The sequence below is a fragment of the Mauremys reevesii genome, linkage group 16, assembly GCF_016161935.1.
Source record: "Mauremys reevesii isolate NIE-2019 linkage group 16, ASM1616193v1, whole genome shotgun sequence".
Taxonomy (NCBI): domain Eukaryota; kingdom Metazoa; phylum Chordata; order Testudines; family Geoemydidae; genus Mauremys; species Mauremys reevesii.
The window spans coordinates 34,273,905-34,288,061 of NC_052638.1; the positions used below are offsets into that span (position 1 = coordinate 34,273,905).

General features: G+C 42.6%; 1 protein-coding gene across 15 annotated transcripts in view; it reads left to right on the forward strand.

Annotated features, from left to right (window-relative positions):
- Positions 1 to 14,157, forward strand: part of LOC120384314 (c-Maf inducing protein) — a 173,975-nt gene that overhangs the window by 130,256 nt on the left and 29,562 nt on the right. For 11 of the 15 annotated variants that reach the window (XM_039502813.1, XM_039502814.1, XM_039502817.1 and 8 more), the window contains 7 exons: positions 3,000 to 3,161; positions 4,716 to 4,757; positions 8,039 to 8,101; positions 9,091 to 9,171; positions 11,627 to 11,772; positions 12,349 to 12,453; positions 13,726 to 14,079. In XM_039502813.1, coding sequence (XP_039358747.1) covers positions 3,000 to 3,161; positions 4,716 to 4,757; positions 8,039 to 8,101; positions 9,091 to 9,171; positions 11,627 to 11,772; positions 12,349 to 12,453; positions 13,726 to 14,079 — 953 coding nt within the window. The remainder of the gene's footprint in view (positions 1 to 2,999; positions 3,162 to 4,715; positions 4,758 to 8,038; positions 8,102 to 9,090; positions 9,172 to 11,626; positions 11,773 to 12,348; positions 12,454 to 13,725; positions 14,080 to 14,157) is intronic. The other 4 variants (XM_039502815.1, XM_039502816.1, XM_039502818.1 and 1 more) reach the window with 1 other exon arrangement.

The following is a 14,157-nucleotide window of genomic DNA, read 5'->3' on the forward strand; positions in this document are numbered from 1 at the left end:
TGCCCTTCCATGAGGGAGGGGGCAGCATTGATGCTGGCCCCTTCTCCCAGCTCATTCATTACTGCCTGGGGGAGAGGGGAGCCTTGCCCTGCCCTCTCTGTGAGGTTCCAGGCTCTTAAAGACACAGGAACAGGAGTCCTTCTGAATGCTATTTCTTCTTGGGATCCCCTTTCTTCTCCCCCCCATATCTCCTGAGACTGTGTATCAGGGTACCCCCAAACTCTTAAAGGGCTGTGCCACATGGCGGGGAGGACAAACTGCCTAAATGTGACACTAACATTATCTGGATTGCAGTGGGGGGGGGGGGTTGTTAATTAGGGGCACATTTTGTATCCAAACACGTAGACATTTTGCATCCTTAAATGGACCTGTCTCTGCTCTTGGTCCTCAGCCACAGCCCCCTTCTCCCCCCCGCCCAAGTGCTAGTTATCGCTTGCTCACGAGTCAGTGCAAGTAAGAGGACAGATGGCTTAGCTTTGGTCGAGTGCTCGCTGATGCAAACCAAATTGCTCTGGTAACCAGCTGATGGGTTTCAGACTTTAATAGAGGCTTTCAGTGAGCTGCTCAACAGTAAATAACATTATGCTGACAAAAGCAGCAGCAAAACCATGGACAAAGGTTCAGGGTAGCAGAGTTCAAGCCTCTTGGGGATGCTGTTGTTTTTGATTTCCCACCATCATTCAGAAATCCTTTAACATTGTTTAAAGACAGCAGTGCGTCATGTGAGCACATTAAACCCCTTTGTCCTGGAAAGCTGGAGCGGATGCAGAGCCCTTTGGATTCTTCGCTTGCAGCTGCCACGGCGTGTGTGCAGAGGTAGCCTAACCTCGAAGCTTCCTTTTGATCGCTGTCCGGCTCGCATCAGCAGCAATTGTTGTGGGTCTCTCTTGCGTGGCAGGATGTTCAGTTCCCTCTTTCTTCTCCTATATACGGCTTCACATCTGAATGGAAACCATTTCTGATTCATTTATATCTGCACGGGAGAATTTGATGGCTGCAGCAGGGTTTGCGTGGTAAGGTCGTCCCACCGAACAGTACGGTTCTCTGCAGCGGCTCCCCTTCACACTGCAGCACCCGCCCTTTGCTGTAAGCCACATTGCTGTAAGCCTTTTGAGTGGGGGTGATGAAGGGAAGAAGAGCCGAATGTTGGGGGAGGAGTGGATGCATGGGATGGCCCAGCTGGTTGCTTTCTGTTGGTTTGTCATCCTCTAGTTTCTGCTTTGAATTTAATTTGCTTATTTCCTAGGACAGAAGTGTAAAATGTCAGTGTCGAAAACTCTTTGCTAAGCTTGCTTTGTTTAGGATGCTTTGCTCACTGTGCATAATTAGCCAGAAATTAGTAGTTTAGGGTTATCGGGCTGACTGATCAGCCTAGAAAGATTAGATTTTATTCAGTGCTGTAGCCAGGCTAACAAAAAGAAACTATAAAGAACCATTAAATAAATAAGCAAAATTAAAATCTCTATGGGAGCATCATGTTATGGTTCCTAAAAAAAGACTATAATGATAATAATTAAATGATGACAATGTGCTCAGTAATTTAGAAGCCCTAAAGGGCTGCTCCAAAGAGCTTTCAAATCTAAAGGCATTTACTCCCCTCTAAAATCTGAAATATGTTTAGTATCCAGGGTGGGGTTCCCGTTTCTTTTTACCTTCCAAATGCTTTGCAAGCCAGAGTGGCTGCTGTTGTGCTTTTTCATTTGTATAAATTTAATTAAAATGAAAAGTGTATTTAAATCACTGATTTGGAATACTTCATCAGCCTGTGTATATAGCACTAAGGCCATGACTCATCATTGTGAAGAGCCAAAACGTGGTATGTGAGATGTATTATCCCTTCTTCATTGTTCTCCCCTTGCATTCTGCTACAATTGGGGTAGATTGCGCTCTTGTGTTGACCATTAAAGCTGACGCCACAGCGGGGAAAGAAGTGATTAATAAGCAGATAGCTACAGATCATTCACCGATGATTCTGGAAGGACTGCGCTGTATTAGTGAAAGGGCGAAATGCTGATTAACACATCGGCAAAGCATTTCTGAACGAGAATGCTGGAGAGTTGTGTCTAGATCTCACATTTATGATGCTGATATCTAGCCTACATACCAGTGTTAAATTCATAGTCTGCATTAAGGGAGTGATTTTTCAAAGGGCCTCTATTGCAGCTGTTAAATGTATGAGTCCATTTGTGAGTGTGTGTGCATAACTCTATGCTTTGTGTACAAACTGAGGAACTGTCTATCCATATGGTTTACTCCAACCAGAGGGAAAATGTATCTGGGCTTCACTGAACACGTCGGTCACAGGATCAGATTTGTAAGCAGGCATAAATGAAAAAGGAAAACGAGCTATAGCAAAAACTCCTGGGGGGTGGCAGTTCGGTTCCAGTTGTCAGCACAGGCTATGTTCCTTCTGGGCCTGTGAATCGGAATGGAGCTTGAGGGTTCTGGGCTAATCAGTATTGGTTTCTAAAGTAGCCATCACGATGACATGGGGTGATATTTTTACTCTCATCATCATTTTGTTAGGCTTCTAGAATTCTATCCGGTTACTCTTGAAATTTTGGAGGGTGGGGTTTTCCCCAAAGATAACCATATATGAACGCAACACAGTCTAGGTCAGGGGTCAGCAGCCTCTGGCACGCGGCTCACCAGGGTGAGAGATGGAGCAAGCGGGGCAGGGCTTCAGAGAAGGGGCGGGGCAGAGGCGTTTGGTTTTATGTGATTAGAAAATTGGCAACCCTCTCTGAACCCAAAGCAAAAATGTGGCTGCCATAACCCATTTCTTCCCTGGAATTATGAACCCGCAAATTTATACACATGGAGGTTGTTTTTCCCCCTTGAAAGAGCTTGAGCACTGCATTTTTCTTTAAAAAAAAAAACAAAAAAAAAAAACGTGAAGTTTTACAATAAAGATTTAGGGAAGCCGCTGTTTTCTTGCAGTTTCCTTATCATGACAGTCTCACAATGGTATCTATTTGGTTGTTTATATTTTCTTGCAGAAGAAGATTTACAAGTACAAGAAAGTGCTTAGTAACCCAAGCCGTTGGGAGGTTGTTTTGAAGGAGATTAGGACACTGGTGGACATGGCGCTAAACTCTCCACTACAGGATGATTCCATCCATCAAGCACCACTGGAGATTGTCTCAAAGCTGCTCTCAGAGGTAAGACCATGAGGATGTTCCCATCTTGTTGCTTTCTCTTAGGAAAACAACAAACACTTAACAACCTGCTCCTACCCCAAAGTTGTAATTAAAGTTCAAAATTCTGCCCTTGAATATACACCGTGATTCCTTTTGATTTCAGTGGCCCACTCCCTAGGTGTTCCTAGTCGATAACTCGTTCATTATGGGTCTGATCCATAGCCCATTGAAGTTATGGCAAAACTCTGATTGACTTTATTGGGTTCTTAGTTGGGCTCTATTTCTATGTAATAGACTAGATCATTCTCACAACAGATCAGTGGGATGTGAACACTGATAAGTCTAATAAGCAGCTCTTTTCTTATTGCAATTTCAAATGGAGATATTAGCCTCCCCTATCTCTGTGTCAAATAGATGGTCCACTTTTGTGCAGGTTTAAATATCATTTGTCCCCATTTTTATTTTGTAGCATTTGGTGCTGTTTTTAATCTGTTACTTGCTTTGAAATGGGTTTCCTTCTTACCCTTAGCACCTGTTCTCTGGTTGTTTCAGTTCTGGTACAAAAATGAAATGTGATGCATGTCAGAATTTTGTATCTATTGGGTAAATGGGGTGAAGGGCAGGCTGCATTTTTGTGTAGTTCTGTGATGATCAGAAAAAGAGCTGCTTTTCCTTTGGTGCACTAAGGTTGCGACGCTATTTTAACCTTGTAGCACCTTGTGGAACACAGAGAACATAGGGAAATACACCTCTACCCCAATATGACGTGACCCAGTATAACACGAATTCGGACATAATGTGGTAAAGCAGCGCTCGGGCGGGGCTGCGCGCTCTGGCGGATCAAAGCAAGTTCGATATAACGCGGTAAGGTTTTTTGGCTCCCGAGGACAGCGTTTATATTGGGGTAGAGGTGTACTGTATTGGAGTAAATTGATGCAGCTCAGTTGACTTCAGAGTTGCTGCACGCAGGGCTTTGGAGCGGAGCCCGAAGCTGGAGCACAGAACAGCTCTGGAGCAGTGGAGCTGCAGGTTTTTGCCTGGAGCTGGAGCAGAGCCAGAGCACAGCTCCAAAGCCCCGCACGGTTTGTGCTGGTGGAAAACTTGCTCCATGTTAGTAGGCAGGAATTACAGGCAAACTGCTGCAGTTAGTCCTCCAGCCATGGCAGAGAACGGCAAGGAAAACCTTTTATTAACTCAGTCTGTGGAATTGAAAGCTTGAAATTTAGAAAGCATTTTTTAAGAAATACCTCCCACTAGTTCAGTGTTTCCATTAATTTGTATCTCAGGGAGCATCAACATTTAGCTGAAGCTGCATGGCTGTAAATCCAGGGGTCATGATCCTGTAGGTGCTGAGCATCCTTTTGTGAGAAATGGAAGTGAGCTCGGCCCCGATAGTAAGTGATTGATAATGTGCGTTAAAGGAATGGTTTTAATAGAGCCTGATTTTATTCCTGTTAGTGATTGCAGAATTGGACCTTTGTCCTTGTTCATTTGTATGGGCTGAGGTGTGTGCATTGACCGTGTCAGTTTCAAAATAAAGTTAGCTCATTGATTTCTTCTGTTTAACCTTTTCAGAACACCAACTTAACCACTCAAGACCATGAGAGCATTATTGTGGTGAGTATCGTTATGTCAAGTTTTGGGGGCACTCTGTGTTTGATTGTTTCATTTTGCCCTGGTTTTGGCTTCTATAATGCCTGCTCCTGCCCCGTTGACATCAGTGGCAGCTTTACCATTGACTTCAGCCGGGTGCAGGGTTACACCCATTTAACCCATTCACTTTTTTCACATTTCTGTTGTCCCTTTTTCCTGTTTGGTATAAATAACAATAAAAGATCCCTGAGTAATGTGTATAAAAGTCTAGAACTTTTAGGATGAATTATCTCCCCACATGGCTGCACACTGCAAATGTTAACATCCACACCTGCCAAATTTGGCCCCTTGCAGCCTGTGGGTGCCATGGTTTTCTCAGGGGGCTAGTTGTGCTTTTGTGCACACTCGGGCTAGAACATGGAAGGTGTGTGAGCATGTGTTTGCCCTTGCAAGTGTGGGAATGTGTGTGTCTGCTTTTACTCATGTACACAAGGGGATCTGAAAATGCTCTCTTCAGTTTTCTCTGATTACCTACAGTGCATTTATTTGGATACATAAATAACTGAAGCAAAAGGTAGCCCTCCTCCCCATGCAACCAAATATAAAATCTGAACAAATCCAACAATTGATCAGAGGTAAAAATTGCTTCCCACTCATTGTAATTTAATTTCAGTTGCTGGCGATTTCCAGGAGATTTTTTTTAGTAATCTAATCTAGTACTTCACCACCACCTGATCATATCATGTCTCCATGAATCTTCCTGCAAAACAACATGACATAAACTGTAGCCACCATTAGGTGTGAATTGTACTTAACTCCTGCTCAGGACTCCACTTTAGCTGGTATCAGTCATTATGATAAGTTTCTAAAGTGGCAGTCACTTTGCTCAGAAGTCCACTATAGATTTCATTTTACTTCAGTGCTAAGGTTAATTTAGACTTCCTGTTGCCAGTCAGTGATGATTGTTATTTGAGGGAGGGGGGAAATCTTGGTATTTAAAAAAAACAAATAAAAAACCCCAACTATTTTGGCCTTTATCCAATTCTGAAGATTGTGCCTCAGTCATTAACAGAAATACAATTTCTGGGTTTTTTAAGCCCCTTGCAAATATAGCAGCAGCCTTGCATTATTCTTATTATTTATTTACTTAGTAGTAGTGGTAGTTATAAATATTTGTGGCCTCAGTGATTTACCTGTATAGATAAAGCCATGTGCCTTACCCTAGATTTAGCTAGCAGCCTGATTCTCATTCCAAATTGCCAGAGAGTAACAAACCAATTCTCTGCCTGGTCTAGTTCCATCTCTTTTGGGGTAGAGTGGGGGTCTGTGTGGAATGCACGTGAATCTAGTTCTGTCGAAAGGTAACAGATGGGCAGCCCTGCAGAGCAAAGCTCTCTTTATCCACAGGACAGGCATAGGTTGAGCAGAAGAATGCAGGCTTCCCCCACACTGTCCTTGTTCCAGAGAGATCACTGACTGGGGAATCTCCATGGCCCAGTCAGCTCTCAGCCTCTCTGAGACTGCCGATTCTGGGTGTCTCTTTGTGAAGTGGACATCTGTGCACTAGGTACTGGACTGAGATGACAAAGCTTATTTGATGCAAGCCACCAAACAGCAATTCCATCTTCAACTACTATGATCTGATAACCTCTCTGTCAACAGGCAGGCATAAAACCCTCACCATGACTTTTCAATACAATTTATCAGAGGGATGGAGGAGGATGGATGCTATAGCAAATTATTATAAAGATAAATTCAGGTAGAGTCCTTAATGTAGTTAACTGTTGAATATGTAGCAAGGATATTATAGTGCAGCTGAATATTACAGCAAGAGTGCACCACTTTTATAGTACTGCAGTAAGAATATATTGCTATAGGACCATGACCAGTGAAGAAATAAACAGCTGTAGGGAGGGGGAATTGCACAATAGCCAGCTTTAGCTGCTCCAGTGTTATGTAAAATGTAGGCAGCACTTTGCAGATGTGCTTGGTTTTCATTCCAGAAGTTCATGTTAATCTTCCCCTATGGCTGGGTGGGTGTTTGTGATTCATGGTGATTTTGATGGGCTAATTTGAACTGAATTCCTGTGGGAAGGGGGGGAAAAAACAACAAATAAAACCAAACAGGCTGCATTAGCAAAACCCTGAAATGCCATCCAGGTAGAATGCCTGTCGTTCAGAAGTTTAATACACAAAACTAGCTGCTTTGTTAAAGAGTTGTACTTTTTAAATTGGTACCGGGAATCCCTTACTCCAGGATTGAAAGAGCCTGAAGGCATCATCATGTACGGAGAATGCATTGTTCTAGTAATGCTTTCTAATTTACAAAGGAGACAGCAGCAACATAATTTCATTACACGCACAATGGCAGGTATGACTTGTAATATATTTACAGTACATAACCACATCAGGTTGCCTAGCGATGGTGAAAGAAAGGTTGACCTGAACTTTTGGAAAGTTAAACTCATGTTTTTTTTATAGAGTGTCCACAAAAACAGTAGTGTCATTGTGGTGATCTTGGTAAAATTAAAGGAAATCAGTCATTCCCTGCAAGCGGGGTCTGTTTTGTACTGGGTGGTAACATCTGAGCATGAGCTCATTATAAAAGACATAAAGTGTGTGTGTTTAAGTATATTTTAGAACCCTTTAAATAAAGTGGCAGTGACACTGTAATCGTGGGTCAGATTCATCCCTAGTGTAATACCTTTGAAATCAGCGAGTCCCATTCTGCTCTCATTCACACTGGTGTAAAATCTGGAGTAACCTATTGTCTTCAGCGGTGTTACTTTTGAATTTACACTGGCAAAACTGACAGCAAAATTTGCCCAATGGGCTTATAACAAGGATGAATTTAGGCCCATAATTTAAAAATAAAACGAACCTTAGTTTCCTTATTAACACTTGGGAAAAACAGACCACATTTCTATTAGTGGTAGATTTTGTTCCAAAAAACAAAACAAACCTCCCTAAAATCCTAAATATGTAACTTAATCCTGAGAACATCCAATTAAATTTAGAGAGACAAGGTGGATAAGGCAGTATCTTTCATTGTAATGCTATCTATAATGTTGATACTTACCATGTTGTGTTTTATTGTAAAAGATATTACCTCACCCACCTTCTCTCTAATATCCTGGGACCGACGCTGCTACAACAACACTGCATTAGGCTAAATTTACAGTCACCTTCTTATCCAGGTCTCTGTTTTAAAGAATTTTAAAATATCCTCACTCCTCACATTCTTTTGTTAGGGCTGGCCTGTGTGATGAAGTCAAATTGAAGTATGATAACTTTTTATTTTCAAGGCAATTGCACCTTTGCTGGAAAACAATCACCCTCCGCCTGACCTCTGTGAATTCTTCTGCAAGGTACTAAGAACAGATTCATTGTCTGAAGTCTCATTGATGTTTTTTGTTTTTCTTAACCTCTTGAGCTGATTCCCCCAGTTGGTTTCTGTCTTTGGTTGATGGCCAAGATCCCTGTTCTTAATGGGCCAGACTATAAAATAGTATTAAACGTCAGGAATATAATCCTCAAACACTGACACACAGCGATATCTGATTGTATGTCCCATTGCTAGCATAAGTGCCACTGGAACCAGTGGGTTCTGATGGATCATGATGTGGGGCATACACTACACTGTCCTCTTCCTGCAAGCTTGTGTGTGTGTGTGTTACTAGCGTTCTGGACTTTAGATCCAAAGGTCTTTGAATTTGAAAAAGCTGCTATAACTTTAATTTTCCTCTCTAAACTGATTGACATTTCAATTTAAAGTCTTTTTGCTAACAGTTGGATATATGCTTTCCATCAGGTCCCCTTGATTACCGGGTAATTCACTTGTAAGGAAAGACTGTCAGATTGGCGGATTCAGAAACTTATCAAAGTCATTCACACATTGTTATTAACCACCCGTAGGGCCAGTGCCTGCCCTCTAGGGCATGTGCATCTAAAATCCCAAATTGGCTCCTGGTGACTAAGGGCAAGTCTACACTTAAAATGCTGCATTAGTGCAGTAGTGTTTTAATGAAGACATGTAAGCCAATGGGAGACAGCTCTCCTGTTGGCTTAGTTAATCCACCTCCCTGAGAGGCGGTAGGTATGTCCGTGGGAGAAGCTCCCCTGCCAACATAATGCTGACTACACAGGGGGGTTAGGTTAGTATAACCATATCGCTCAGGGGTGTGTGGATTTTTCATACCTTGAGCAACATAGTTACGTTATACCAGTATAGGTCTGTAGTGTAGAGCAGACCTAAATATATTATTGATGAATGTTGTAGTCTCAGGTTTTAGACAGTGATTTGGTAAAGACTAGGGCTCCTCCAAGCTCCATATGTATTTATGGTTTCTCATTGCAGCACTGCAGAGAACGCCCTCGGTCCATGGTTGTCATAGAAGTGTTCACACCGGTGGTACAGAGAATCCTCAAACACAACATGGTAAATATCGATGTTGTATGTATTTAGTTGGTTAGGAGAGCTGTCACTGTAACCCCTTATGTATGAACTGGCTGTCTTTCTTGTCTAAAATGTGCCCATCGCCATGATGCCTGGTCATTATATGTGTGTACACTTATGCAGTGTAGCCAATGCACTACATCTAAGGTGCTTACCTTTGGGCACTCAGACTGAGATTCTCAAAAGCATCCAAGATAGATGGACATTAAACGCACTTAGGTACTTTTGAAAATGCTTCCTTCAAGTCTGAAAATGTTGACCTCTCATTTTTATTTGTATGTACTTATTACGAGGCATGTCGATTAATACCAGGAAGTGCAGCCATCTCGGGTGGAGCCCAATAGCTGGTTATCACTTCCCAGCAATACTAAGGACTGCCTGTCTTGTTCTGGAACGAGAAGGTGCTTTTATTGCTCTTTGAAGGGTACTAGTGCTGCTAATACAGTTTCTAATTTGCATAAGCAGATTTTATTGCACAAAGCTACAGTTTGCTATGATCCCTGGAATAGATTTCATGCTTTTATAACTGCACAAAGGGTTTGTTTTCATTTTTATAATTATAGACGACATCCACAGCATTTCTGGGTCACAACATACATCCCAAGTAAAACATTTCATGTTTCTTATTTATACAACTGTGTTTTTTTGAACTCCTAGAGTTTTCAGAACTAACAAACCCGACATGGCCAGCAGGCTGTATTCTTGGTTCTGTGCCCGCTCTCTCCAGACATGTCATTTTTGAATATGCCGTAACCTTCAATGAAATATTCCATACATGTTATTCTTGGATTCCAGACCATGAAAAATACTACTACTACCACCACCAAAAATAAATAAATAAATAAAATCCAGTGCTCTTGTGGGGTCTCAAATAAAATCTAAATGCACAGTGTGCTGCTTGTATTTGGTTAGCTTAAGAGAATTGCTCCTATTTACCATACTTCGCATTTGCAGATAGGAAATCAGCATGCCTTTTTACCACTGTGTGTAATTGAAGAATTTACAGTGTTAAATATTAATGGGAGTGGATATGGGCACTTTACTGCTCTCTGGGGAATTAAACTCTGAATAGTCTCCTTTAGAGTGCATGTGTGTGTGTATATAAAAACGTGGTCTTGGGGAAGAGAAGCAAAGAGCCCAGTGTTAATTTCATAGCATTAGCAGGCCACTTAGAAATCCGGTGAATACTGGTCTGGGAGTCAGGAAACCTGGACTCTGTTACTGGTTCTGCCTTCTTTCACAAGTTGCTTCAAGATCTGTGCCTCAGTTTCTCCCTGTACAATTATACTCATCTTCTTTTGTAAAGCATTTTGAAATCTATGGGTGAAAAGGACTATATAAGAGCTGGTGGTGGTGTTATTGGCCACAGCATTTTGTGTCTGCCTGTGATTGAAAGGCAGTGGGCCTGATCCTGTTATATGCTGAGTGCTGGGCACCCTCAACACCTATTGACTTCCAGGAGATGCTCAGCTCTTTGCCAGCTCAGACTGTGTGTTTGCCTGTAAGCATTTTTTGGTTTGTTTTTTGGTTTGCTTTGCCTTTTTCCCTAAGTTAACATGGACATTAGGCTAAATGAACCCATTAAGCTGGCCTAATGTATTTGAACAGAGTAAATCTATGAATAGCTCCTAGTTGAGCACTCTGGTTTTGGTGGGTTTATAGCAATGTTAGAGAGTATGTTGAATAATTTATATTTTATGTACATAAGACAACTAATTTTATCAAGGTGTTGTGATGCCATCACTGGGAGATGAGCTGTCATGTTTTTACTAATGTGACTGGAGCCAGAGAATGGAATTCCAGACATACTGTGATATATGGTGAAGCTGGCGGTGCTTTGCAAAGGTTTCCAAATCAGCATGTCTTTGGGCATGCTTTTCCCCTCCAAATTGCATCAGACCATACCTTTCAAAGCATTTCCCTTTGGACCAGTTTATAAAACGGAGGGCTGGAATTTTAAAGATTGAATGTGATTATTTGCTTGAAAAGACCTGACAATTACACGCTCAACTGACTATTTGCATGGTCAACTATTGTAACTGGTGTAATTAACCACTGGAACAGTTTACCTAGGACATTCTCCAGCATTCAGTATTTAGCTCAAGAGTGGGTGTCTTCCTAAAAGATATACTGTGGCTCCAAGAAATTGCACTTGAGTATGCAAAAAGAGGGCCGTGCGTGTGCAAATTGGAACTTATGTATAAGTGCTACATTTTTACACGGAAGGTGATCTTTTGCATGTACACATATATTTCAAAGGTATATCTTGGGTGACAGAATTTGAAAATATGGCATCATTTTTATTATTAATCTAAATGTATGGTCAATGAACAGTGGTACCTGCCGTTCTCTTGAAGATGTCAGCATAGTGATGAAATGAATTCAAATGTCCTTGGGCTGATCTCTGTTGAAAACACAGTTTTAACATACATTGCAGGCATGTTTCAGCGGCTTCACTGAGTGTCTCCTTTTTGGACAGGATTTTGGGAAGTGCCCTCGGTTGAGGCTGTTTACTCAGGAGTATATTCTGGCTTTGAATGAACTGAATGCTGGCATGGAGGTGGTGAAGAAGTTCATTCATAGGTTAGTTACAGTTAATTCTATGGAGTAGTCTCCAACCCTGTGAACATGTTCCTCTTTGTGGCTGAGATGAAAGACAGGAAAAAATATATAATTTTCCTTGTGGGTAACCATGGAGTGGCCAATGTTTGTTGAAACACTGTCAGTACTAGCAAGCACCAGGAAAAACTAGAGGTTCATCAGCACAAATTTGCCTACCGAGGGCCTGATCCTATGCCAGTTGAAGTCCATGGGAAGACTCCTACTCATTTCAGTGGCCTTCGGATCAGGCCCTTAAGTGAGAACTCTTATCTAGTGCCCTGCTATTTGTGAACCTTCACGGTAGTTTTTCTTTATCTCGGCTACAACAGTGCTGCAGTAAATAAACCCAGGAGCAGCTTGATCCATATCTCAGTGCAATCATATTCAGTAGGAATTTCTGGGGTTAAATCAATCTCCCTGAACTTCCCCGAATCTCTGTTCCCTGTTCGGGGACCCCTCTCTGCCTAAAAATGTTGTCACCCAGAGACACCTTCATTACAGTAATGTCGCCTTTTGGTTACTTCCTCCCACCACCATAGTTTCTATTTTATTTTTCAGCATGCACGGTCCCACTGGACAATGCCCCCATCCCAGGGTCCTGCCGAATCTTGTAGCTGTCTGCTTAGCAGCCATTTATTCTTGTTATGAGGAATTTATCAACAGGTCAGTATGACTTTTCCAGACTATATTCTGCTCATGTACAAACACTGGTGTGTGTGTGGGGGGTGTATGTATGTATATGTGTATATAAACAGAATCAGGTTTGTTGAGCCCTTACCCTGTTGTTTTTGTTCCCACATATCTTGTGAGAAACTGAGCATGTCCTGTGAGTGCTGAGTACCCTTGATTCCCATGGCTAGTCCCCCTCAATGTAATCCACTCACTGGGAGATAGATAATGCAGATATGAGGTTTCTCACAAGTTCCCAGTGTAGAAAGGGGGTGTGCAGGCTGCAACATCTTTCAGGATGGTGAAGCTCAACACCTTATAGTGCTCATCTTCCTTTGCACCTTCTGCCCATCACCTTGTAGGAGAGACCTGCAGTTGTGACTAGGTCCTGTAGAGATGCATAAGGTAAGAGGCTTCCCAGGCATCCACACAAAGGTCCCTTCCAATCTGGGGCTGTGTGTTCATGACACTGGGACAGCTCACGACCTAAACGACGAGCTAGTTGAAATGTAGACTTCAGTTCCTTAACTCTGATGCACAGTGAATGTCTCCCCCACGCAGTGAGCTATACTAACAGCCAGGAGACCGGTGATTTCTAAAGAGGTGTCGATATCTGAGAGGAGGCCGCCTGTAAATTGTAGTGTAAATTTAGCTCCGTACCTGGGTTGGTTTCCAACCACAGTCTGTTGTCATGAGACATTTAACCGGTCGGATTCCAGTGCTACCACAAGATCGATGTTAAAATGGGCTTAGTGTCTGGCTACTGACGTACTTTTACGTTTTTCAGTCAACATCAAGGGCTCTTTCTGTTTTTGTTTCCTACTCATTTATCCCTATCTGATTTTCCCCATGTCTGCTGGCTGTCTAGTAGCCAGCAAAATTTCCTAACTAGAGGACTGCAGACCAGAGTCTGGACATGTACTATATTTAGTTGCACACTTGTACATGAATTTCACGTCAGCTTCGTGTAACTCGGGTGGGAGTGCGGCATTCCCCGCACCTTTATGTTGAGCTGGCACAGCAGTCAGACTGATGGAAAGTACAAATCCTCACAGTATAAGGGCCTGTGGAATGGTCCTTCTGGGGCTTTAATAGTTTTCATCAAGTTTTGTAATCCAGATAAAAAGGAGAATTGTAATCAAATGGGCTGGGGTAAAATACGGCGGGCAGTAGCAACAGAACTTGGCTTCTCAGCCCCACTGTCTTCCCCATCTTATGTCTGTTATGTTTGGCTACTAATGCTATAAGTTTCTCTTTAAAATGCAGTCGAGACAATTCTCCAAGCCTGAAGGAAATTCGGAACGGCTGCCAGCAGCAATGTGACCGAAAGCCTAACTTACCCCTCCGGCTTCTCCACACGAGTCCCGACCTGGTCTCTCAAGAGGCCACCTTGAGTGAATCTCGCCTCAAATCGGTCATTGTCACGTCGAATGAGATCCACGTGGAAGTGGAGCGTAACAACACAGCTAACCAGAAGATGACAGCGAATGTCGGCAACGATAGTGAGCCGAACCTGATTGATTGCCTGATGGTCAGCCCCACCTGTAGCACCATGAGCATCGAGCTGAGTGCCCAGGCGGACAGGATCCTCGGCTGCTACGTGGAAATACTCAAAATGCTGTGAGTGACTTTTTACAGCCTTTCGTACATCATCATCTTAACAGTTAGGGGGCTTTTCCCAGAGGTCTGTCAACTCCA